Below are 26,303 nucleotides of genomic sequence, written 5' to 3'. Positions count from 1 at the left end.
TGACATCATCATATTATTTACTATAAATTATATTTACAATAAGACGCTTGATGACGTCATCATATTATTTACTATAAATTATATTTACAATAAAACGCTTGATGACGTCATCATATTATTTACTATAAATGTACTGATTCTGATAGAGAATGTCCAGTTGGACCTTGTCCAGTGTGCAGCGTTGACTCAGTCACTCTAGTGTTTAGACGTTACCAAACTATCCATTTACGTGTGTATTTATAAAGCTTCTCACCTGGTAGATGTCAGTAGATCTGTTTCATATCTGTGGGCCACATTACTTTGCTGGAAACGTAACGTATTTAAAATGTAATCCAAGGAAAAAAGTCAACGATTGAATTATGTAAATTCTACTGTTATCATAAATCTACGTGAATACGTTAGAATTGACGTATTCGAGACGCAATCACGTACCGTCACCGACACTCCAGATGTACTTCGATACAACGAGGTAAGTTATAAAAATCTAAATATAAAATAAATGTCATGTTTAAACATTTTCCTACACCTAAACTTAACAAACTTTCATGAAAAGGCAGAAAGTGCTTGTAATATTGAAAAATAATTACATAATAATTCTAATGACAAATTAATGTTAAAGTTACATAAATTAATAAGTCATCTATTAAACTGATTTTCCAATTCTACATTATTAACAGAAAATTACAATAAAGTAGTAATTTTAAAAAACATGTATTTCTATATTAAGAAATTACTGCCAAATAATAATGATGCATGTTTATTAACCATTTCTGGAGGATCATGTACAATTATTGAGCAGAAATCCTGTTTTGCAATCGTTGATTCGCATCGATTTAGAAATTTAGAACCGACCTATCTCATACAACACTATGTCACATTACAACTTAAAAACAATGTTTGACGTCGGGTTGAAATGGAAATGCTTTGTACGTGATGCCATTCGATTCCCGCCTGGGGCGCTGTTGGCACCGTGCTCCGGCGGGTTATCTCCCAAACAGGAGCCTTTCTGTGTGGAGTTTGCATGTTCTCCCCGTGCTCACATGGGGTTTCCTCCACCTCACGTCAGTAAGGACCCCCACCAAAAACATGCACCCATCATGGTCTGACCAGCAATGGACACTTATCACCTGGTCCCCGGGCGCGTCCACGTACGCTGCCCACTGCTCCTGGCTGTGCCCCCGGAGGAAGGACAAGCCAGGATGGGTCAAAAGCAGAGGATCCATTTCACCGGCCACCATCAAGCATGTGCATGTGTGTGTGTGTGCAAGCATGTGTTGTGGAGTGTCGTGTGACGATTAAAGACTGTTTCTTTCTTCTTCTTCTTTCCATGAAAGTTTGATTCGTGGAATTACATGAACATTTGATGTTTATAAGTTCAGTAGATTTTGCTGCATTACAAAAAATAAATAATAATAATGTAACACGTGCCTAAAATGAGTAATGTGGACCCCGTATTGCTGCCAAAATCACAGATCACCTTGATGTCACATTAGAACTCATGATCATTGGTTGAGGTCCTCTTGAAATGGGGACGTTTCATACGTGTTGTCGTCCAAGTTTGATTCACACCGATCTACATCTGGAACAGGAAATATCGATAAAACTTTAGAAATTCACAGAAAATTGAAGAACATTGGCGTTACAATTTTGAGTCACTTTGTGACGTCTTGAACTAATGTTATATTAATCTCCGGTTCGTCCCTGAGTGGTCTTAAAAATCCAAAAATGTTAACTCGTGCTACGTTGCACAGAATCCAGAGAACTGTAATATGTATCTCACATGACTAAAGTGGACCCTGTGTATTGCTGCCTGAAGCTATATTTATTATTATTATTATAATCATTATTATCATCATTATTATTATTATTATTATTTATTTATTTATTATTATTTTTATCATTGTTATTATTATATGATTTAGGGTCATGAATGAATGTTGCATTATTGATTAGAAATAACACGTCAAATGTCTTACTTATTTACTTTGTTGTGCTGTTATTGTCCTTCTGCAGACTTGAAGTAGACGCGCTTAAAACATTCACCTCAAGATGGAGACAAACCGTGTGAAATGTTTTCCGTTGGATTTCGGTGAGATGAATTACTTTGTCCAAATAACATGAGTGTGTCCAATAATGATGAGCTATCTATGTTAATGAAGGAATATCAGTCCTGTGTGCTCAAATGTCTCATGCGATTCTTTAATTGGAATTTGTTGATTTAATTGGTAAATTATACGGAAATTATCATTATAACATTTCCTTCCATGTTGTGTATGGAAGATGCTATTCTGTACAAATCAAGGTTATTAAATACATTTAAATGGCAATAACAGTTACCCAAAATCTATATCAGTGTAAATCAACTAAAAGAGTATATTGTGTAAAATATCTATTAAATAAATGATAAATATTTACCTATTTAACAATAAAACTATAGTTAAATAAATGTTTAAGGTCTGTGTCTAATTTATCATCAAGATTCAAGATTTTAAACTGAAAAATGAAAGCCAGGTTACAAAGCAAAAAATTCCATCGGCCTAGAGTTTGGAGAAGAAAAGCACCCAAATCAATAACATCCATATCAAGACACAGAGGCGCCCTTTATTATAACAAGTAACATTTTTACAAACTGAATAACATTTTTACAGGCAGAAATTGAGAGGAAAAATAAAAATCTTACAAACTTATAGCTTTATAACAGGATGAAAACATAATGCGGATATTACAATTTCACTACAGCATAAGGTTCAATTGAATTATAACATTTTGAGAACGATACCATGGAGTGTCTCGCAAAGTACTGAAATTAATATGATAGACAACAATTTAGTCAACACATTCCCATATAGAATAGACTAAAATAAATCCATCTTGGATTCTTATGGATTCTTAACAGTAAATACATTTTTTAAATTAATTAAATGTATTTATAAAACCTTAATATTTATGAATTTATTTTCTGGAAAAAATAAAAATGTCTTATAATGATAGAATTTATGTCGATATATTTTAGGTGTATCTATGCCTCAGGGACAATGGGTAAAATAATATGTTCGGTGTGGAACACTTTAAAACTGTTGACAGTTGTGAGACGTCTCCATCTGAATGGCATGCTTAAGACATCAGATTTCTGAAACAAAATCCTGCTTACAGGGAAAATGCTTAACATATTTACAAAAAGGGAACATAGCCATAGGCTCAAACTTACTGGAGGGAGAGGGAAAGGGAATTCTCCAAGTCCCCCTTGACAACGAAATGTGGCCACTAGGCCAGTTCTTAGACAACTTCCAAATAATAATCTCCAACATGGCGCTAAATTACTGTACAACTGGTCACATCCACCCTGCATGTGCGAGAACAGCCAATCCAAGTGGCAACCAGTACATTTCACCAACGGAACTGTAATTAGGAATGAGCTGGGGACTAAAATTGGAAAAAAAAGCTCAAAAGTCGTACAGTACATGTGCATGAAATATAGGACACATTTATTTATGAACATTTGTTCTGACAACATTCACAACTTTGAAAAAAACAAACAAACTTGGAAACATTTCACACATAAATTGATGTAACACTGGAACTTAAAAAGACTGCTCAGTAAAATGCCCTTAAATCATTGCAGTTTATACAAAAGACTACGTATAAAAAAAATTTGCAAAATATAAACAAAGATTGACAACTCAAATGGAAAAAAAGGTAAACACCATAAATCATTGAACAAATAAATACCCAGTGTATGCTGTGAGTTGGTTTGGTGCAGAAAAGAAGCACTAACAAATACAACAGAGGGCTCTAATTTCTCCAAAAGGACTTTCTCTCTCCTGCATGTGACCCAACACCATGGATCCCTCAATTTCTTTAAGCAGGCGATGGAAAGTATAAATAAGACATTAATAAATAAAATGAAAATGCATCAAACAAAGGCTTTTCTTGATGTTAGTATAAAAGCAGATATAAAAAAAAGAAAAAAAAAAACCTTTTCACAACCTTTTTTTCTTGTTTTGTTTTGTTTTGTTTTGAGTGCCATTCTCATATAAAAATATTCTTCTGGGCATAGCGGTAGAATAGAAATTGTCACTTAAATTGTTCCGGTATGTGTCCGATGTGAGACTGCATGCTGGTCGGTGGACTCGAGATGCCCTCCGACCAGTCGGACATGTTGGAATGCGGGGAGGAGCTGGACCACTGGTCAGGGGAGCCGGGGGAAGGGGTCAGAAAGGGGTGGTCAGGCACCTGGAGCTGGTGGCTGGGGGTGTTGTCCATGGGGCCGGAGTAGCTGTGCTGGGAGGGCGGGGTGAGGAACTGGGTGCTGGGCATGGACTGGTTGAGGGAGGGGGGTATTATCTGGGTCTCCTGGGGCAGGATGGTGTGGATGGGCATGCTGGAGCTGCCTGTGCCCTGCTGGAGCTCTGGAGAACTCAGGTCTCCGCCGATGAAGGGCTGGCTGCTTGTGCTACTCGAGTTCTGATGTTGCAGCTGGACACTCTGCTGCTGGATCTGCTGCAGATTCTGCATCTGCTGCATCTGCTGAGCCTGCTGCTGCATGATGTGGGGCTGCGGTCCCAGTCTGGTGTTCTGCATCCCCTGATAGCTCATCATCTGAGACAGGCTGGTGGCGGGGTGGCCGTTGTGGAGGGAGGTCATCAAGGCGTGCTGGCCTCCCGGATGCAAGCCTCCCTGCCCACTGGGCCCCCCCCTCATGGGGTTGAACGGCTGGCTCAGGTTACCATGCATCCTGGAGAGCCAATCACATTGGCCATTCAGGGGGCCCTGACCCGAGCCCGACACGGGAAGGTGGGTGAGACGCGGAGGAAGGGGATCGAACTGCATGCGCGCCAGCTCCTGCTTGTTGGGCATGACCATGTGGTTGATGCCCATGTGGGGTTCGGACATGCCCTGCATGTGGCTGAGAGAGACGGACGGCGACTGCTGGAAGGGCGAGGTCATCATGGGCGGGGACGCCACGTCAGAGATGTAGCCGTGTGGGGATTCTAGGGAGTCCACCGGCGACAGCACCCCTGAGCCGTCCAGCAGACTGCCGGACTTCCCGTCGTGGGAGTTCTTCTTCTTGGCCTTCATGTCTTTGCCGTCCTTGCAGCCGATTCCCTTTGCGCTGGGCTTGCGTGCCTTCTTGCCCTGGCCTTGGCCCTGGGCCGGGTGCTGCTTCATGCCGCCCAGGTAGCCGTTGGGCGAGCAGAGGGGCGGGGACAGGGTGGTGCCGAGCGAGCCCCCGTGCATGGGAGGACTCCGCACCAGGTTGTATTCGTCCATCAGCCGCACGATGTCGTGGTGCATGCGCTCCTGGGCGATGTCCCGCGGCAGCCGGTCCATGTGGTCAGTGATCTCTCGGTTGGCAAAGTGCTCCAACAAGACCTTGGCCGTCTCGTAGCTTCCTTCCCTGGCGGCGAGGAACAGCGGCGTCTCCTCCTGAACCAGAGAAGACAGACGGGGACCCAAATTTTAACGGTTGCACGGATGCAAATTGAAGAATGTTTAAGAATGTCAAAGTTAAATCAAACCTTGTTATTTTGCATGTCCTTATTGGCACCATTCTTCAGAAGAACAATGGCTGCTTCCACGTTGTTGACAGCAGCCGCCCAGTGCAACGCAGATTTACCTAAATGACAGAAACACTCCTCTAAGTTTGGAAGAACAAAAATCGGCCCATTCCGTTTGAGTAGGAGGCTTTTAACAAATATAATATTCGGCGTTGAGGTTTTTTATTTTTTCTCTCAACGGGCGTGATGTCATCAGCCGTACCAAAATCATCTATGGCGTTCACGTCGGCGTGGCAGTTGATGAGCTCCTCCACCATTCCCTCCACCGCCAGCCTGGCAGCCAAAATCAGCGGCGTCGTCCCGTCGTGCATGCGGGAATCCAGGTCTGTGGCCCGGTTCCTTATCAGGATCTAACAAAACAAACAAAAGTCAAATGTGAGTTTCTAAAAAGAAAGAGATAAACATGTTGACCGCTCTGACTTGGGTTTTCCCCAAGCACATCCTCATTGAAACATCCTCTGCAGTCACAATTTTGTGAATTTTCTCTGCTTCAATTTTCCTCCTGGTTTTATATATTTCTTAATTTTCTAAATTCCGTTTTAACTTTTTAAAATCTATCTAAAATCTTAAAATCACTTTAAAGTGGACCCGTTATGCGTCTTTTCAACAAGTTAATATAGGTCTCTGATGTCCCCAGAACACGTCTTTGAAGTATTGTGCTGAAAATACCACTCAGATTATGCATTCTAGCCATTCTTACATCCCTCAAAGTCCCTCCTGTTCCTGATGCGCTGTCGCCTCCCTCCTGAGGCCCCTAGTTCTGTGAGCCAATGGGGTTTGAACATGAGTAGTAGAGTTCCGTTGTATTAGATATGTCAACCTTCACTTATGTCACCTCATCAGTCCACCAATATCTGTTTCTGAACATTTTTGAGGTGAGAAGTAAACAATCCCGTTGCTGAATCTTCACTCATATTAGATCTACAAAGCCTAATTCAAAAGTTTGATTCCTCTTTCTTTCAAAAAGATTTGTGCTCCAACAGAGCAGTTCCCATGCTTAGCGGTCTGGCGGCGCTTGGTAGTTCTCCAGCCGTGGGTGGAGTTACTAAGGTGGGGTGTGGTCTAATTCTACTGAGGCCCCATGTGACATAGGAAGGGGTCACAAACCTGAACAGCTTGTTCAATCACGTTTTCTGAAACAGACAGCTCACAACAAACTGACTGGGTTGTATTATTTCACAGTTTGTGTGTTAGTAATTCCATCAGAGACCCAAATGTTTGTCCACAAGACTGAAAAAGTGAGTTTTTTATAATATGTCCACTTTATCGTACACTACTATTTATCTTGTACCAAATGTATCTGATCTTATCTCCATTTTTGTATTAATATTTAACAGGCTCCTGCTCATGCACCCACCTGGAAGACTCCCTGTGCGTCGGCGGCCACAGCGGCGTGCAGTGGCGACCGGCCCATGTTGTCCGGGATGTTGGCGTCGGCGCTGGCCTCCAGCAGGCGTTTGGCGGCGTCGGAGCGGGCGTAGCGTGCCGCCAGGTGGAGCGCGGTCTCCCCCGTGCGGTCGGTCTGGTTGTGGAGGTTGGCGCCCTGGTAGATGAAGTCGTTGATAACGCTAGCGGAGGCGTCTTCTTCCTCCTCACTGTTGCCCGTCTCCAGACCTCCGCCACTGCAGGAGGCGATCATCAGGGGGGTGAATCCATCTGGAAGGGAGGAAGGAAGACCAGGGTTAGGCGCCACCAGGGGCCGGAGGCGGGCGACGGGATGCTTGGTCAGCGCTGCCCGGGCCCCGGGTACCGCCAGACGGGCGGACAAATCAGACGGGAGCCGACACTTCAAAGTGCCGGTGGAGATCAAAACAAAGCAAACAACAAATCGAATGTGGATTTGACGCTCTGGCCGAGGTTGAATCATCACAGCTCTTCCCTTTCGATAACTGATTCTGATCAAGCCCCGCCATGAGGGGGGCTTCAGAGGGAAGGGGATGCTGGGGTGCGAGGGGAGGGGGGGTGGAGGCTTGCTAAAGCTGGGCGGCTGGAAAAACGACACATTATCATCTATCAGTGAGAGGCAGCTCAGTCGGCAGACTTGGATGGGTTTTCTCCTCTTCAAAAGGAGAGCAAGCCCCAGATCTTGCAGATTTGGTCGATTCGGGAGCATTGATCCGCCGCGGGGAAAGAAAAAGTCTGGGCTCTAGTTTTTAACCCTGTTACTTTTGATTATTCTTAGATTCTCTTGAGGGGATTTGGCACTTAGCACAAAATGTTGTTTTTGTTTTGACGCCTTTATTGGTCTTATTAATATGGCATAAGAGAAACAGGGACCCATTACTGGTCAAATGATTCATCCGAGCAGGAATCAGTGTTTCCCCCGAGGCGCATGGCTTCCAGCTCACTGCTTTGAAGAAGATCCCCCTGCCCTGAGGACACGGCATTAGCTGCTCCTGGATGCGTGCGCGCACCCACACACGCACGTGTGCACGCGCGCACGCACACACACACACGCACATGTTTGCACAGACAAGGTAAGAATCCCTCAGCTTGAGTCATTTCACTTCATAGAGAAATATTTTCATTGTGGATGATGGTTAAATCCTTAGATTTTTGGAAAAGGTTTACAGACAGGAGGAATCTGACTTGAAAATCTCAAATGATAATGTCAACTTTCAGCCTGAACAAAATGTATAGCAACCTCAATTTAAAAAAAAGAAAAAAAAAGTAGATATATTTGAGAACTCAATTTGAAATATATTTTCCAGCACAATTACACTGTAAAACAATACTATATTAATAACAATTTTGTTATTATTATTATTATTATTATTATTATTATTATTATTATTATAATAATAAAATCACAACATTTATATCAAGATTTAGAAAATGATCATGAGCTACTCAAAGCACTTCTTTCTACGCTACAAGTTTGTTGACAAAAAATATCTTGTCAAAAATGTTTTGTCTTTATGCAACACCAAAAATTCAACTTATAAATGTTTTGTTTTAGGTTGCTTTGTCACAAACCAAAAAATTAATCATATTTTCTTGATAACCAAGCCAATCAAAGGTGTCAAAATAAACGTTGATAGATGTTGTCCAGATTCTTCCCTGACGGGACCCCACGGCGTTGTTCACCCACCTGGTCCGCGGACGTTGACGTCCATGCAGTCGTTCTCGATCTCGCCCTGGGGGGGAGTGGGAGCAATGGAGGGGATGCGCAGGTCGGCGGCGTCCAGATGCTGCTGGGTCCACTGCCGGCGGTCCGTCTGGTCGTCCAGCTCCAGAATGGCCTGCTCTTCATACTGCTAGGGGGCGAAAAGGGAAAACGGGGGAATTAAGCCGTGAAGAATTATCACGGGAACGACACGAGAATTAGCCAAGTTACGAGGAAAGGTCAAAATGTATTAAAACAAACAAAAAAAACAGCTTAAGAAATCTAACCATTTTCTGAATAATTCCTAATCGTTGAATAAAAGATATTCCAATATATATATAATTATGTAAAATAAGAAACATATATTTACAATTTATATATAGAAATATAATCTTTTATGTATAAAAATATATTTTTTGTAAAATAAAATAAAAAAAAATCTGATCTGGAAGACAATTTTCCATTTGCCAGATCAGCAAATCTCAACAAAATGTATATACATTTATAAAAAAATGTTTTTTACTAAATAGAATTTATCCAATTATTAATATATTATAATTTATAGATATACAGGATATACATTTTAAAGGAGTGTAAAAATGACCACAAAAAATAAACAAAAAATCAAAAGCCTCTGTCCACCCACCCTGAAGCGCTTGGCGTCCGACGGCTCCTCGTCTCCCCAGTCATTCTGGGTGTCATCCATCAACGATATGTCTGAAGTGTTCTTCAGTGGCCTAGGGTCAACAACAAAATCCCACTGAAAATCCACAAACACTCCACTAACGCGCCCGTCACCGACAAGCCGCTCATCCGGCCTCAGCGCTGCGGCAACGGCGAAAAAACGCAAAAGCATTGCTTGAATCCCAGCCACCGACGCCCCTGTCCCACCCTCCCACAAGTCAATTAAAACACCCAAACCTGACGTGGCATCATAGTTAATGATCCAGGGGACGGGACCCACCCACCCAGCCCCAACTTCTATGATCACCGTTTACACCCAAGTTGTCCCAAACGTTACCTTCCAAAAGAAAAATAAATAAATACATTTAAAAAGCGACGCGACGACGACAACTTACTTTAATCCCACGGAATCCTCGCCGACAGGCTCGCGCCTCTTCTTCTTGCTGGTCTCGTTGGTCTTGAAGCCCTCGGGGAGCCACAGGCGGCCGTGCTCGTGGCGGCGCTTTCGGGACACCACCATGCCGACGCCGAACACCGCCAGCAGGGACACGCCGCACAGGGTCGCGTAGATGGTGTAGTGGTTGCTCACCTTCTCGGTGTCTATGTCGCCTGGACGGAAGACGGACGGCATGGTCAGGGGACGGACCACGGGACGGACCGGGGGAAGTCGAGACCCCCGACTCCACAGGACCGGATCGGAGGGCTCTCGGGGCTCTTTCGCCTTCCCCCGGCAGTTCCCTCTCTCCCCAGTCTGTCCAGCACCACCAGTAGCACCACCACCGACCACCGACCGCCACCACCACCGCCGCCAGCCAGCGCCAGGAACCGACTGACAAGCTCTGCGGTTTGGTAAAGCGAGCCGCTTCTATCTGTTCGGTAATAATCAGAATTGCTAACCAGTTCTCATCAAAAAAAAAAAAAAAGAAAAGAAAGGGGGATTGGACTTGATAAAAGAGGAAAAAAAGAACATCACCAGCTCCTTTCTCCCTCCTCAACCCAGGGTACCAAGAGACAACTTTACCATTTCTTCTTTAAGGGGGGAAAAGAGAGAGAGAGAGAGAGAGAGAGCGAGCAAGCGCGGTGAGTGGGGGGGTGGGGGTGGGGGATTAATGAACTTCAAATTACTGCACGCGCTTTAAGCTGTAAAGACGAAGGATTTATTAGGATTTTCAAGATAACAAAGACTCCCAACTTCTAGCACACTCCCGATCAATTTTTCCCCTTCTTTTTTTTTTCCTTTTTTTCCCACTAACGATTTTGAAATGATAAACTCCCCCAACCTAAACCCTTGGAGATGCATTAAGTCCTGGTATTACATTCAGCGAGGTGAAGGTTGCAGCAGCCGCTCACACTGTGGGATGAAGCGTGTGTGTGTGTGTGTGTGTGTGTGTGTGCGCTCGCGCGCGCTTGTGTGTGTGCATGTAAAGGTGTGTGCTTGCATGTGTGTTTATGTACAAGTGTCTGTGGATGTAAACGTGTCGGGTTTTGAGAAAGAGCTATGCTGAGAGAGAGAGAGAATGGCATATTGTGTGGTGTGTGTGTGTGTGTGTGTGTGTGGGGGGGGGGGGGCAGTTGGATGAGTTGATTTGCAGCAATTAACCGTTTTGGAGCCCGAAGCCAATGGATTTACACACTGAGGGAAGGATTGATTGTTTAGGCCTTGAGATTCACAATTGCATTTGTTCGCGGCCGCATTACAAATACACAATCAAAGAGCGAAAGGGTGAAGACCTGAAATACCTTTAGTTTGAGAGCGTCTGGAAGCACGCGTGTCTTATCTACTTAGATGCGTCTGAGCGCGTGTGCGTGTGCGTTTTAAGACTCGCGGCAGGCCTTATATCCTGGGCTCCTGTGAGCGGGCGGCTCACAGTTAAAAGCAGAAAGAACGGTGCATTTTTGACTTTTTCCATTCGCGCATTTATTCATCTGAATTCACACAAATATCCTCATTTTAACAGACGAGCGAGATTCAGTTTCTCTCAAAGACGTTTGACGAGAATGCATATTTGTTTCAGTCATATTTTAGTCATTTGATAATTGATAGTTTATACAAATTATTAATTACATAAAAGATTGTCAATAAAAATACATTAAAATTAAGTCAAATTGGCGATGTGGCTTTTTCTAAATTAGGTAAAATCTTTGCAGATTTGTGTTGAGGTTTGTTCTTCTCCCAAATTGTGGTACCGCAGCGTGTACGCAGGTGTGTGCGTCTTGAGTTGAAGCTTGTATAAACGTCAACATAATTAACTTCATCTGACCCCGCTTGGCACCTCGCTGGTTGGCCCCCCAAATTCCAGTTTACGCTCCCGATTACCCCTTACGACAACGCTGTCTTGGGGGGGCTCATGGGGGGGCGCGCCCGCGACGGATCGGGGGCCCGCGGGTCACATCCGGTCCGTTTTCTTTCAGTGAGGGCTGCGTGGTGCAGGAGGCAGAAACGCCTGCGGACCAGAGAGCGACCAACGAGAAACAGAGACGGGTGATTACTTTTACTTCATATTTCTGTTCTATGTTTGGCCAGCAGCCTTTTTGTTGCCAGTTTAGTAAAAACCCTGCGTGCGCAGATTGGCGCTGCCGTCAAATTCTACCGGTCACCAGTCTCCCTGCTGGAGTGTTCCACGGAGGTTTTATTTAAATCAGTGTTTCTTTAGTTACCGCCTCCTTCCCTTTGAGACATGTACTCCGTACAACTCCGGAACTCACTGTGAATGGCCTCGATGATGTAGGGGACCTTGAGTTTGCCGCTGGAGGCGAGGGCCCCCAGGAAGGCCGCCACGTCACTGGTGCTCTGGAAACACTCGGAGGACTGCTGGAAACAGTGGCGGTTGTCGATCTCCAGATGCACGATGGAGCTGGGGAGAGAGTGCGGAGAGGTCTTGTTTAAAAAAAAAAAAAAAAAAAAGACTCAACGGGTGGAAAGCAGGGAGGGACCGGCCACCGGGAGCGTGCAGCTGGGCCGACAGGCCAGAAGGGCCGGTCCGTCTTTTGACTTTTTTTGGGCAGAAATGGTCGGTGGGCGGTGGCCGTTATGTCACTGGAATGCCAGTTCCTCCGCCTGTGGCTGTCACCATCATCATGGAGTTTTAGTTGACAACTTAATTATCTTTTTTCAAACCACTATGCTGTAATAGCGTAGTCCTCCACCTTATGAAGAAAATGTATTGATAAGACCATAAAAAAATATAAAAATTTGGACGGACAAAAAAAATTCGGCCCCAAATTCACATTTTTAGACATTGTTTAAGAAAAATGGAAGGATGGAAAGATATGATTGTGGAATCTTACAAATCAATAGAACCTTGTTCTTGACTTGCAGAGCTTTGGGTAACGTGATGGAAGCTACCACGCCCACACAGTCTAAGTTCAAACTGGCTCTATATTTTCCCTATTTTTGTAATAACTTATCTTTTTACACCCGAATACTAGTGACACAGAGGTTTTGTTTCATATAACACATGTTTTATTGCTGGCATTTAAGTTAGTTACCCCTGCTCTCTAGAACGGACAACACGTCCACAGCTGCAGTTCTTAACAAGCTGTGGAATAGTCCATTCAGTTCAAACTCATGGGGGGTGGTTTATTTTGTATTAACTTTAACAATAATCCCTTTTTATAGATGAATGTTTTGTTCTTATTTTGAATTTATTGGCACGGTGGCTCACTGCTGCCTCACAGCAAGAAGGTCCTGGGTTCGATTCCCGCCTGGGGCGCTGTTGACACTGTGCTCAGGTGGGCTCCCAATCTCCCAATTAGGGGCCTTTCTGGATGGGTCTGTGTGTGTGTGTGTGTGTGTGAGTGTGTTAAGTGCATTCGCACCTATGAGAATAATAGAAAAAAAAAATTTGTTTCACCCCTCGTGTGTCTATTTTGGTTTGGCTATGTCCCTATATATGGTACGTTCCCTCCTGTTTCATTTGGGGAGGTCCGCTTGGTGTGTCTAGCTGGGATTAGGTTGACCCCTGTTTAAGGTATTCTGACCGGTTTGACCGGTCACATGGGGTCCAATATTGCCAAAACTTTTCATGGTACTCAAACCCTGTGAATCCTCCATTTCTTGAAGACGATGTTCCACTCTGAACTCACCCCTTGATCTGCATGTGGTCGAGCTCCCTTCGCCTCCGCCTGATCCCTCCCGCCGCCTCCGCCGGGCCCCTCTTCGCCGGGCCGCCCGCCTCCCCGGGGACGTCCACCGAGCGCCTGTGCTTCTTCAGCTCCTGCTCGTTGCCGTAGTAGGGGTAGACCATGGTGTTGCCCTGCGGGTCCTTCCGAAACACCACGTTGGTGTGGAGGACGCGGCTCAGGTCGCGCAGGAAGCCGAAGGAGTTGTTGAGGAGCTGCTCGGGCACAATTTGCACCACCAGCATCAGCTGCCCCACCACCAGCTTCTCGGGCATGTAGTTGGCGCAGTCCAGGCCGTCCCACTCGCACTCTGCGTTGTTGCAGCCCTGGTCGCAGTGTCCGTCCGCGTAGTGGTCCTTGCAGTACTGGTCGTACAGCGGGCTGAGGGGCGGAGCACAGCAGAACAGGGCCCCGTGACGGCGTGCACGGCATGCGGGTATTTTCCATCCCCAGGGTGACACTTACAGGCCGGCTGAAGTCAGAGAAATGTGAAAATCCTTCAACACCCATGAATCCCCCCAGAGGAGGCGCCACTTACTTGCACTGCCCCTCCAGGTTCTGGCAGTCGAAGCCGTCGTAGAGGCACCCGCCGTTGTCGCACTGCGCGTCGCACTTGCCGTCGTTGAAGTAGCGCCAGCACTGCAGCGCTGCCGAGCAGTTCTGCCACGGGTCACTGAAGTTGAGCGAGCAGTCGCCGCCGTCCCAGCTGCAGGCGTGGTTGTTGCACTGCATGTCGCAGTACTTGTTGAGGCGGCGCTCGGCGCACTGCGGGATCTCGCAGCTCACCTCCACCTCGGACGGCAGCAGGATGTCGCGGCCCAAGCCGCCGGGGAAGCCGTAGTCCAGGATGTGGCAGCGCAGGCCGTTGAAATTGTTCGGGCAGACGCAGTGGTAGAACGGCGCCTCCAACGTGTACTCGCAGGTCCCGCCGTTATAGCAGGGGTCGGAGTTGCAGGGGCTGTCGGTGGGGTACTGGCACTCGGGGCCCGTGAAGGCCGGCGTGCACAGGCACTTGGGGCTCTTGTGGCCCGAGATGCACGTGCCCCCGTTGCGGCAGTGGAGGCTCCCGCAGGCCATGGCGTCGTTCTCACACGAGGAGCCGGTGAAACCCTGAAGGAGATCACAGAGTTACAATAATTGAATCATTGGAAATTGTTATTTATTTATGTGGGTGTGTATGTATATATATATATATATATATATATATATATATATATATATATATATATATATATATACATTGTATACACACAAACATTCTGTATAATGTATGGTGGAAGAAGTACTCAGATTACTTGGTACCTTTACTTAAAAGTACAAATACCTTTAGTACCTTAAGCAACTTAAGTAAAATTATATAAGTACTTTATGTACTTAGAGTATTAAAAGTAGCCTAAAATATGGCATGTTTGCTGCAGATGCATTACAATTTACAAAAAAATATAGTATCGTTGCTGCTTAGTAATTCACAAGGATATGTACCTAATGAATAATTTATTAATTTAACAAATGTACTAATTATTTAGTAAGTATGTAGAAACGGAGTAAAAAGTAGAGATTAACTTAAAAAAGTAGTGGAGTAAAACTTGAAAATCTCAGCACTTAATTGAGAACAGATACTTGAAACACGCTCTTCTGTAGAGTAACAACTGATGTATATTTGAATATATAAGTGTTGTAATTCATTGGGTTTCATGCATGCGCGGGAGGACACTCACAGGAGGACATTTGCAGATGAAGCCGTGGGGAGTGTTGCTCGCTACGGCGCAGGTTCCTCCGTTACGACAGGGCCGACCCTTACAGCCGTCAAACACTGTGTCGCAGCGCTGGCCTGGGGAGCAACAGGGACACTTTAATGCTGGGGTCTCACACTCAAGTGGGGCGCCACTGGCCAGGGTGTTACGTTTATCTTTCTTTCTTTTTTAACCCAGCGCATTCGTGAATTGCATAATAACATGTTTATTCATTTTATTAATTTGTTTGTTTTGTTTATTATTTTTCTCAACGTTCTCCAAAGACATGCATATCAATGCTGTTTTTCTTGCGTCTGTTTAAAAATAGACACGTCATCATAATTAATAAAAAATGAATTATATTTAATTCTCTATGTTCTCAGCATGTGGCGGGGCCGCATTCAATTGTGTGGCAGGCCGGATGTAGCGTCTGGGCCCGTAGTTTTAGGACCCCTGCTTTCATTTAAAGACGTATCGATGGCTCTGCGGAGCCTCAAGTGCCTGAGAAAGTCTCCCCGTCACAGAAGAGCAGGATTTATTATTGACATGTTTGTGTGGTAAGCAAATATAAAGTGTCAACGTTTCCGCGACTCTACGGTCAGAGGCAAGTTTGAGGCATCCACTCCTGCCCGAGTTCTACGCCTCTGTGAGCGACGCCAAGTTTCCACACACAAGACAAAGTGAGTCTGTCCTGTTTGGATCCACCTACAGTACATCTGTGAGCAAACCCTTCTAAGTCATGAATCATCATCAACATGTCAAAGCACAGATCCAGGCTGAATGACAAAGCGGGGGGGAAACCGCAGGAAAATTAGAGCTTCATTTCCTGCATTTTCTACACAGCAATTTGTGCCTTCGCCATCAATTTATGGTGAAAAATGTCTATTCATTTTCAGGAAAACGCAAAATTCAGGCACCAGCTGACGGTTCAGTTCTAATTGGGGGGGGGGGCAGGGCAAAGGCACGTGTTTTAAATATTGGGGGGCGCTGCCCGGCCGAGCCTGACCTCAACGGCCCACCCCAGGTAGCCGCCCGCCCCCCTCTGGTCAGTTTGGGTGCTTACCGGTGTAGCCCGTGCGGCACTCGCAGCGGTAGTTGTTGGTGAGCTGGATGCAGTTGTGCGTGCCGCGGGGGTCGCAGGGGTTGGACAGGCACTCGTTGACGTCGCCCTCGCAGCGCTCGCCCACGTAGCCCGCCAAGCAGGTGCAGTGGTAGCCCCCCACGCGGTCCACGCACGTGCCCCTGTTGAAGCACTTGGGCTCGTTGGTGACGGGGTCGGTGGACGGGGTGCAGTCGTCCATGTTGATCTCGCAGTGCACGCCTGAGGGGAGGACAGTTTATTTAGATGCACTGACGAAAAAACCATGGTAAAAAAAGAAAAGAATGAACCTTTTTCAATTTACAGAAATTTTACAAAAAATATGTAGTATAATTATATTTGGTTTTACTTAATTTAATTATAAAAGACAATTTCAGTTTGTAAAACCAATTTTTTTTTAACCTGAATTTGTAGATTTTACTGAAACAAACCCCCCAAATTTTTTTTTTCACATTCTTAAGTTGATCCATCAACTTGTTTTTCGTTTCAGTGTAAGACAAAAGGCATTTTGAGTAAAAATCAAAGGAAGTTACCTTTCTGCCTTTAAACTTAAAAAAAAATTATATTAAAGTTGTGTTTAAACTGAGCATACTCTTTCGCAACCAACCCGCTCACTTCCAGATTTTGAGCTTCCTTTATCCTTTTATTGGTTTTCTTTTGTCCCTTTATTTTCCCCTGGTGATTCAGAATGCCTACGTTATTTTATGAGGTTTTACAAGGAGGTCTTAATATAGAACTATACTAACCGGATATCTTTTTTTTTTTTTTTTTTCCACCAACACCAGATACTCGGGGAAGCGCCCGGCTCTACCGGCCCCTTTTTTAACCAAACCAAGGGGGCTCCCCCTCCACCTCATATCCAAGGTAAAATCAATGGTGCTTTGGACAAGTTGGGGAGAGGAGAGTGGGAGTTTTCAGACAAGCCCTGGGCGCTGTTAAGCCCTAATTAATGAAGCGTGGAGCGCGGAGGAAGAGGGGATGGAGAGAGTGGGATGGGATGGGATAAGGTGGGGGGGGGGGGGGGGGGTCTGCGGAGGAGTGTGCGTGGGGTCCGCTGACCTTGCGTCCCCCGGGGACAGGAGCATTTGTAGGTATTGATCAGGTCAATGCAGGTGCCCCCGTTCTGGCACGGCTGCGAGAAGCACTCATTGATCTCATCCGAGCAGTTGGTCCCCACGTAGCCTGGCATACACTGGGAGAGGGAGAGGGGGAGAGAGAGAGAGTGGAGCGGGAGAGTGTCCGGGGAAAAGAGAGAGGGATGGGGGAGATGGGCGGTAGAGAGAGAGAGAGGCGAGGGAGAGCGGGAAGGAGAGGGACGGGGAGAGGTAGGGAGGGAAGGAGAGAGGGGGGGCATAGAGAGGGAGAGAGGAGAGGGAAAGGAGTGAGTGAAAGAGAGGATGGAGAGAGAGAAAGAGAGAGAGAGGGAGGGGGGAGAGAAGGGGAGAGGTGGGGGGGAGGAGAGAGGGGGGAGAGAGAAGGAAAAGGGGAGAAACAGAGGAGGAACAGAGGTAGAGAGGGAAGGGTTGAGATGGCAGATCAGGAGTCAGAAGGGAGAGGGAGGGAGAAAAAGAGAGAGAGAGAGAGAGAGAAGTGAGTGGGAGAGTAAATCGATGGCAGCTTCTTGTTGTTTACCTGGCTGTTCAGGGTGCCACATCCTGCACTCCAGGAGAGATTAACATGCGTGATCATCTACAAACTAACCTCTTCATTAGTCCACCCACTGGTGTGGGGAACAAGAAAGAAAGAAACAACAAAGAAAGAAACAAAGAATGAATGAAAGAAACAAACAAACAAACAAAGAATGAAAGAAAGAAACAAACAAACAAACAAAGAATGAAAGAAAGAAAGAAACAAAAAACAAAAAACGAAGAAAGAAAGAAAAAGAAAGAGAAAGAAAGAAAGAAAGAACAATATGCTGTATGCCTCAACATTTTACCTGGGAGGGCTTTTTTTTTATGTACCAAATTCATCTATTATACTTTTATTTCCCTGGATATAACAACTTATCTTGATAGGTACTAGTTAGTTTGTATTAAATTCTAATAAAATTCAAATAAATGAGACCTGCGGGCCAAAACCACCTATGCAATGCAGCACCACATGCAATAATCATTCTCTCATGAACTTTTAAAAATTGTTTTGTAAACAGAAAGAACCGTTCTCCAGGTTAATTCCCTCATTAAACAAAGTTTTCAAACAGCAGCTCACATTTAATCTGAACATTTTAAACAACATTTGGTAGAATATACCAAACAAGGACTCTATACCTCTACACTCCCCTTGATCACGTGATTAAAACTTCATTTTTAGAAAAACCTAACGTTAGCAGAGTTACAGATTATTATTTTTCGATAGTAAAGGGGGGATAGCATGGGAGGACATCCTTACAGAACACATGACCAGCTACTGGGAATCTCTTGAAACCCCTCGGCTGACCTTCGACCCCCGGCCCGGTCCTACCTTGCAGGAGTATCCTCCCAGGAAGTCGTTGCAGGTGGCCCCGTTCTGGCAGGGGTTGGGGGTGCACTCGTCCACCTGCTCCTCGCAGTAGCTGCCCGTGTAGCCCACTTGGCAGTGGCAGTAGTGGGTGTTCCCCGCGTCCAGACACTGCCCCGAGTTGCGGCACAGGTGGAGCACGTCCACGCCTGCGCACGGAGGTACAGTGACGGATCAAGATTCAAGATGCAGTGAAATGTCACGACACCCGGTGATTTCCGCACAATAAGCTTTAAAAACCCCAATCTTAACGCGTTTCACGTTTCGATCCACGCGTCGTCACTTTGAGGGAGATCGACTCGGCACAGCCACAAAGGAAGATTAAACCAGCGACGCCTGGAGCCGATTAAATGGGGTTTGAAGAGCTTTGTGGTGGAACTTCCCTTTAGGCGGGCGCGCGACGGTGGAGACGCGGTGGAACAGCCCGGTGTAAAGGAATCGGTGGTATCTGCAGGTATCATAGATTTTCTTCAATTTAAGATCTTTTTATTGCTGTTCGAGTAAGACTAGACCAATTTTGTATATAAATACAATCAAACCTTGTATATTTTTGCCTTTCTTTCCCAATGACAATCCTTAATCTTCCTAGTCTGAATTAAAACATGAACGGCAATGTCGCTTCGCATGTTCTGTTGCCGCGCAGTGCTGATCGGTGCAGGTTTAAGGAGGTGGATGGATGGGTTGAATGCTTTTTGGTGACCCGCAGGTTTGCCCGCCGGTTACCTCTCTGCTTGGCCGCCACCTCGCAGGACACGCTGGGCACGTCGCAGTACAGGCCCGTCCAGCCCGTCTGGCACTCGCAGCTGTAGGCCGTGCCCGTCTGCCAGCACGTCCCGCCGTTCTTACAGGGAAAGGAGTCGCACCAGCGCACCAGGTTCTTTTGGGGGGACCAGGAGAAACACACACAGAAACATGCCGGTCAGACAGGTAAGACACATAAACCACAGTAAGACGTCAGTAATGCAATAACAACAAAAATTAAACATAAATGTCATTTATACGGATATAAATTATAATTAGATATAGTATAATTAAATAAGATCTGTTAGACAGAAAATTGAAAAAAAAAACAAAGAAAAAAAACAATTCACTTTTAGAAGTGGTTGCCAGGTTGGCAACCATGCATCTGTTGTTGGTTTCCAAGACTTTTATAATTGAGTGAAAGTGATGTTGATTGTTGATTGATGATGATTGATACGTTATTAACCCATATTTTAATACTGAGAGCAATATCAAGAATGGGGAAACATATTGATGAACTGAAAAGTATTTATTTATGATTTTGGTTATATATTTTGTTTTTAACAAAATATATAACCAGCCTCGCCGCCAGCCCCCACCTGGCAGTTGACTCCCATGTAGCCGTGGGGACACATGCACTTGTAGGTGCCGTAGCTGTCCTGGCAGGTGCCTCCGTTCAGGCAGGGCTTGGAGTCGCACTCGTTGATGTCGTGCTGGCAGTAGCTGCCGGTGAAGCCCGCCGGGCACAGGCACGTGAAGGTGTTGATCCCGTCCATGCACGTGCCGCCGTTGAAGCAGGAGCTGCACGGAGAGCAGAGAATAGGAATAAAATGGCCGATCGGTACATTGAAAAAGGAGAGGGTAGCGAGGAGATGACTCCAACCTGACACCAGACGATAATTGATAGAAAAATGTCAGAACCAAATCACGGCAGTTTTACCTCAGTCTGTTAGTGTGGGGTGGTCACAGACTGAATATAATCTTTATCATGTATCATGTATGCATCTGATGGCCTCCTTTTAATGTAAAGCACTTTGAGTTACATGTTGGGTATGAAAGGTGCTATAGAAATAAAGGTTATTATTATTATTATTCTTTTTTTTATAATTATCTAGTCTGACCAATAACACAATATTAAAAATGTTCAGTGTTATCAAGAGTCTTCAGTACAGGTTTGATGATTGTGACAGGTGTGACGGGAGCCCGTTGGGAGAGCTCTCTCTGGCTGTCAGTCACCACGACTGACAACCTACAATTTGGAAAAGGAGGCCTACTACCAATGATCGGCGAAAGCAAATCTCCATGAATTGTTTGAAAAGTTGTCCGCAACTTGATTCCCACTCTTTGAAAAACACGAAGAATTAAGATTTAGTACAAAGTCAGACAACGCAGGAGGAGAGGAGGTGCTGTGTGTCACTTCCGTGCAATACAATGTTTCACCACAGGGGGCAGAAGTGGACAAGGAAACAGGCTTTAATAACTACTTCCAAGAGAAGAGACGTTGATGCTGGGACACAATACTGAAGTAAATCCAGGGCCCCCTGGTCCGTACCTCTCCGTGCAGTCCGGGGTGTTGTTCTCGCAGTGGATTCCGCTGAAGCCCGGCGGGCAGGTGCAGGTGTAGCTGTTGACGCAGTCGGTGCAGTTGGCGCCGTTCTTGCACGGGTTGCTCTCGCACTCGTTGATGTCCTCCTCGCACTTGGTGCCCCGGAACCCGGGCAGGCACGTGCACAGGAAGCCGTTCACCTCGTCCTTGCAGAAGCCCCCGTTGCTGCAGGGGTCTGGCGGCGCGAAGAGAAAAGAAGGCCTCGGTCGTCATCGTTGCCTCCGATTTTACGATGAAGATAAACCCTGAGAGTTTTGACGAGCGGGTCCGGGACCCGGATGGTACAACTCACTGGGTTTGCAGTCATCCACGTCCGTCTCGCAGTTGTTCCCGGTGTAGCCCGGTTTGCAGCGGCAGCTGTAGCCGCCCATGGCGTTCAGGCAGGCGGCTCCGTTGCGACAGGGCTTTTTCACACACTCGTCGATGTCCACTTCACATTTCTGACCTGAGGGAGGTTGAGGAGAGGGAAGGACGGTGAGTTCCCGGAAGGCGTACGTACAGGTATACAAAGGGAGCTGCAATACATTGGGGAACGATGGGGCAATCGCGACCACATTCTTTGGCGTCTGCGATTGCCCCGTTGTTCCTGGATTCTGATGCCGATCGCGCTGGGGTCAACCGACTTGACCCCCAGTGATAAGACAGACGAGGTTCAGGTTGAAACACTGGCCTCCTTCAACGACCGCTTTCCCAGACTGTACCTTGCCATCCTTCAGGACACACACAGGAGAAGCTCTCGTAGTCGTCCGACTCCTTACACACGCCTCCATTTTTACAAGGCTTTGGACTGCAGGGGGCCAGCAGGGTCTCACAGTTTTCCCCTACACACACACACACACACACACACACACACACACACACACACACACACACACACACACACACACACACACACACACACACACACAGAAAAAAAACATTTCAAACTGATCAATATTATTGTTTTCAGGAGTTGTGGAAGCCGTGAGCCCACAGATAACCCGGCCCACAGATAGTGCCTCCAATGGGCATTGGACCATCATTCAATCAGTGCTATCTGAGGATTCTGGCGACACAGGCCTCTTTTCTCTCTCTCTCTCTCTCTCTCTCTCTCTCTCTCTCTCTCTCTCTCTCTCTGTGCTCGCTGCCTGCGTTTCCCTATCTGCTTCCACAACACGCAGCTCCAACAGGAAGTCGGCTCCAGCTTCCGGCCATTGTCAAGCCATTTGCTGTTCTGTGAGACAGGAAGCAGGCAAACAGGAAATGTGTCAAGCTCCTGTTCCCACCCCGTCACCAACGACAACGCTTTATTACTCCAGCATCCAGCATTTTTTTTCCTTCCCCAAAATCTTTCCAAAAACCACTCAAGCCAAAATGAACAGCTGACCCCGAAAGCATTGCATCAATTTCTGCCATCTCAAATAAAAAAAAGAAGGGAGTGGACAGGGGAGGTCAGAGGGGGTGAAATATTTTTCTTCTGCGTTATCGGGGACGTTTGACGTGAAGCGTCATGGAGGACAGGGGTCACTCGGGGGAACAGTGACTTTAAAGACCCGAGGAAGCCTTGCCGCTGAACTCCATTCCAGAGCTCCGTCCAACCAGGGCACGTCTCCTTCCCCCACAGTGCGCAGGGACCTGGAGGACGCTGGGCCTGGAAAGTCTCCCAGGGGCCAGGAAGCGCCACAACAACCAAGCGGACATAACAAGAAGATCCAGCGCTTTGAATAATATTTTGGTACCGGTGTAAGGTAGAACGCAGTTGCACTTGTAGCCTGCCACGTCGTCGATGCACGTTCCCTGGTTCAGGCAGGGGTTGGAGGCACATTCGTTTATGTTGGTCTGGCAGCTTGGCCCTGTGGGAACGGACAACATAGAAAACACACATAATTATGAGCAGCGGTTTTCAATGTGGGGTTCCTTCAGGAGGTCCCAGAGGGTCCCCAGCGTCATGATTCATCGTTCAACTTCACCATTACTCCATTGACAAGACATTTGCACCATTAGAGAATGTATATACGGCGTGGAGATGTGATGGTTTGAGCGGCCACACCTGACCTGGATCCAGGTGATTGGGTCAGGGTGGCTGCATACCTGTTGCTCATTGGTCACACTCACACTCACTCAGGATAGGAGCCCTGTCATGACGTGTTCCATCTGTAATAATCTATAATAATCCATCTGTGATAATTCCACCTAGCCTCCTCTCTACAATAAACTGGTGTCTACAACCCGACGACGAGGAGTTGTGGACACCAGTTTATTGTATATAAGCCCAACCAATGAGTGTCAGGTGTGGCTGCTCAAACCATCCCATCCACACACCACAGTATAATAATGACTGTTTTGATGCTGGTTTCACAGATCGGGGCTCCCAAAGACAAAATCCCATCAAACGCCGTCTGTGGTCAAATACGCAATCAAACCGATTCTCCGGGATGTGGAGAGGCGAGAGAACCGCCGATCCAAAATGCAGAGTAACTTCAGGGCATTAAAGTTACGTTCTATATTGCTCGGGCGTAGCTTAGTGGCGTAGCTTAGGGACGCGCGCGGCGGAGCAACTGACCGGTGAAGCCCATGCGGCAGGTGCAGATGTATCCGCTGGTCATGTCCTTGCAGGTTCCTCCGTTCATGCACGGGTTGGATTCGCACTCGTTGTTGTTGATGTCGCAGTTTTTGCCGCTCCAGCCCGAGTCGCACAGGCACTTGTAGCTGCGGGGAGAAAACAATTATAGGAGTGAAGTTGATTCACGCGTCGGCTTCAAAACACGGACAAAGAGAAATGCTGAGAAGACAAATCACCAGGGCGCAGAACGAGCCGCTTGTACCTTATTGCATTTCACATTTAGTCGTCTTCACGTCGTTCGTTCTTTAACAAGAGTTCCGCGAGGCTTTGAAGTGCAAATGAATCCAGTCCAATTCACTGAATGCCCGGTTAGAAAAATGGGTTGGAAAGATCTGAGTCTCTAAATGTGATCAAACTTATATTTAGAAACTCAAATCCCACACCCGCGGTTACGTGTTAAAAGTTTTGTGTCAAACCTCGATTCAGAGTTAAAACACGATCGGGTTAAAAAGTCGGCTCGATGCCTCGACTCACCCGTTGACCTTGTCCTCGCAGTGCCCGTGGATGCAGGGGCTGCTGAGGCACTCGTTGACCTGGGAGAAGCAGGTGTCGTCGTGGTAACCCTCCGGGCACACGCAGGTGAAGCCGTTGATGCCGTCGATGCAGGTGCCGCCGTTGTGGCACGGGTTGTCGGCGCACTCGTTGATGTTGATGTTGCACATCATACCTGCAGAGTCACGGAGGTTCAGAGGGGTGTGCTACGGTACCAAGGCCGAGGCCACTTCATTGTTATTATATTAAAGTGGTAATTCGTACGATTGTTTTGTTTAAAAAAAGATGCCATATTTTAGGGTTAGGGTTCAGCTGTCGCTTTTTAGGAAACAGCATTTGCGTTATGCCCACGTGCTCCGCTACATGCTGTTTTCGTCGCTGGTGGCCGGGTCCACCCTTTCCCGGCAAGGGTGCAAACATTGGGAACGGCAGCCGAGGTGAATTTCATAAACCTGGCGCCAAAAACAGAAGAGCGCTCTCAGATGAAAAGATATCCCCACCGCCCCACGTGACCGAGGAAGAACAGCCACAATTTTGATCAGAAGAAGGAAAACTTCTGAGAAAATTTGAGATTTGTAATCCACCACAAAACTGATTTGGATCGCCACTTTAAGTAACTGTATTTTTTTTTTTTAACAGCTGATCAGCACTTGGATCGGTAGTTTGGGGCTGACGGATTGTTCACTCGCGAAATGACCGAACCCGCCACACACACACCCCGGCCTGCGTGTCACAGTAGAAGTGTGTATTAATTCCCCAAAATGTTAAGTGTTTTTGAGTCGCCCTTTGTCGGTCACTTGAAGCGTCGATGGCATTCAGGCCGGTGCCACGCATGGCATAAAGGCCTCCCATTTAGCTGCAAAGCAGGGACCAGATCGCAACCTTTTAAAAGCTCCACTTTCAGGAATCTTTCAGGCGATCTTTTCTTTCGGCGAAACTCCCCAGTGACTTGTGTGTGTGTGTGTGTGTGTGTGTGTGTGTGTGTGTGTGTGTGTGTGTGTGTGTGTCTCTCTGTGGTCGGGGCAGCTTGCGTGTACTACCGACGGCAGGTTGGGGACAGGGAGGGGCAGGAAAGTGACACCGGTCGAGGGCCCAGAGGAGTGTGCTTACTCGCCCACCATCTGTCCCCCCCCCTCACACACACACACACACACACACACACCCCCACCTTCAGGCCCACAGTCCTGTCCCCGTACCTTTATCTCCCCACCCTTCCTCCGCCCGCCTGCCCCCAAACCGGCTTTGTCTCACGGTCACCTGAGAGGCCTCGCGAAGGCGACACGTTTAGCCTGACATAAATCAGTCGATTCCAGCGCGCCGCGTCGCCCCGTCTTCAGATTGCACTCCCTGAAAAGGATTGGATGGCGATGGCGGCCCCGGGGCCCGACGCTGAGGGCGTGGTGGCGGATGGTGCAACCCTTTAAAAAAAAAAAAAAAGGGTACTCGCGTTTCACGGCGGTTGAGCGACGACGGCTGAGGACGCACAGGGGGAAGGTTAGTAAACGCGACCTGGAACAGAGAACCTTGGGAGCAGCAAGGCGTCCAGACGTGGCCTGATCGGACGCCTCCAACAGCGACGAACCTCCTTCTCAGGTGCCTTTCGTCGCACTTGGCTTCACGTTTAGTTTACCGACGACGTTGTTCCCGTCCCGCCTTTTCGGTTCTTTTTTTTTTCGTCAAGCTCTCGGGAAACCCTCGGCGCCAGCAAGTCCCCCCCCCCCCCCCCCGGAGAAAACTCACCGGTGTAGCCGGGCTCGCAGGCACATTCGTAACCGTTGATCTTGTCGATGCAGGTGCCATAGTCGCAGGGGTTGCTCTTGCAGTCGTCGATGTTGATTTCGCAGTTGACGCCTGGGAGAAGAGAGGATTTGTGTCAACTTCCGATGGGTGAATCTTGTGAGATCGGCGGCTCTCCACGGGGGGCCCGCCCGGGGGTCCTTCATGACGCTCCAGGGGGCCCTCAGCAAAATGGTTCAACTTCGCAGTTAGTTCATTGACAAGACATTTGTGCCGTTAGAGAATGTCTGGAGTAAATCATATCTGACAATAAAAGCCTTCCCAGAT

At 46.8% G+C, this 26,303-nt stretch overlaps 1 protein-coding gene across 2 annotated transcripts in view; it reads right to left on the bottom strand.

The window, feature by feature from the left end:
• Nucleotides 1–2,581: 2,581 nt before the first annotated feature.
• notch1b (notch receptor 1b) overlaps nucleotides 2,582–26,303 on the bottom strand; it is a 49,402-nt gene continuing 25,680 nt past the window's right edge. The window contains exons 12-34 of one of the 2 annotated variants that reach the window (XM_080003287.1): nucleotides 25,980–26,090; nucleotides 24,222–24,414; nucleotides 23,688–23,833; nucleotides 22,864–22,977; nucleotides 21,847–21,966; nucleotides 21,438–21,590; nucleotides 21,092–21,320; nucleotides 20,139–20,340; nucleotides 19,522–19,675; nucleotides 18,763–18,947; nucleotides 17,362–17,494; nucleotides 16,267–16,524; nucleotides 15,189–15,301; nucleotides 14,009–14,580; nucleotides 13,435–13,851; nucleotides 12,055–12,203; nucleotides 9,744–9,957; nucleotides 9,311–9,401; nucleotides 8,650–8,815; nucleotides 6,916–7,214; nucleotides 5,761–5,908; nucleotides 5,520–5,617; nucleotides 2,582–5,427 (exon numbers count right to left, since the gene is read on the bottom strand). In XM_080003287.1, coding sequence (XP_079859413.1) covers nucleotides 4,075–5,427; nucleotides 5,520–5,617; nucleotides 5,761–5,908; nucleotides 6,916–7,214; nucleotides 8,650–8,815; nucleotides 9,311–9,401; nucleotides 9,744–9,957; nucleotides 12,055–12,203; nucleotides 13,435–13,851; nucleotides 14,009–14,580; nucleotides 15,189–15,301; nucleotides 16,267–16,524; nucleotides 17,362–17,494; nucleotides 18,763–18,947; nucleotides 19,522–19,675; nucleotides 20,139–20,340; nucleotides 21,092–21,320; nucleotides 21,438–21,590; nucleotides 21,847–21,966; nucleotides 22,864–22,977; nucleotides 23,688–23,833; nucleotides 24,222–24,414; nucleotides 25,980–26,090 — 5,618 coding nt within the window. In that variant the 3' untranslated portion in view covers nucleotides 2,582–4,074. The remainder of the gene's footprint in view (nucleotides 5,428–5,519; nucleotides 5,618–5,760; nucleotides 5,909–6,915; nucleotides 7,215–8,649; nucleotides 8,816–9,310; nucleotides 9,402–9,743; nucleotides 9,958–12,054; nucleotides 12,204–13,434; nucleotides 13,852–14,008; nucleotides 14,581–15,188; nucleotides 15,302–16,266; nucleotides 16,525–17,361; nucleotides 17,495–18,762; nucleotides 18,948–19,521; nucleotides 19,676–20,138; nucleotides 20,341–21,091; nucleotides 21,321–21,437; nucleotides 21,591–21,846; nucleotides 21,967–22,863; nucleotides 22,978–23,687; nucleotides 23,834–24,221; nucleotides 24,415–25,979; nucleotides 26,091–26,303) is intronic. The other variant, XM_080003288.1, reaches the window with a different exon arrangement.

Source organism: Zeus faber (genome assembly GCF_960531495.2).
Source record: "Zeus faber genome assembly, chromosome: 7".
NCBI classification, from domain to species: Eukaryota; Metazoa; Chordata; class Actinopteri; order Zeiformes; family Zeidae; genus Zeus; species Zeus faber.
The sequence above is the reverse complement of the archived record's forward strand: the minus strand, read 5'-3'. Positions and strand labels throughout refer to the sequence as shown.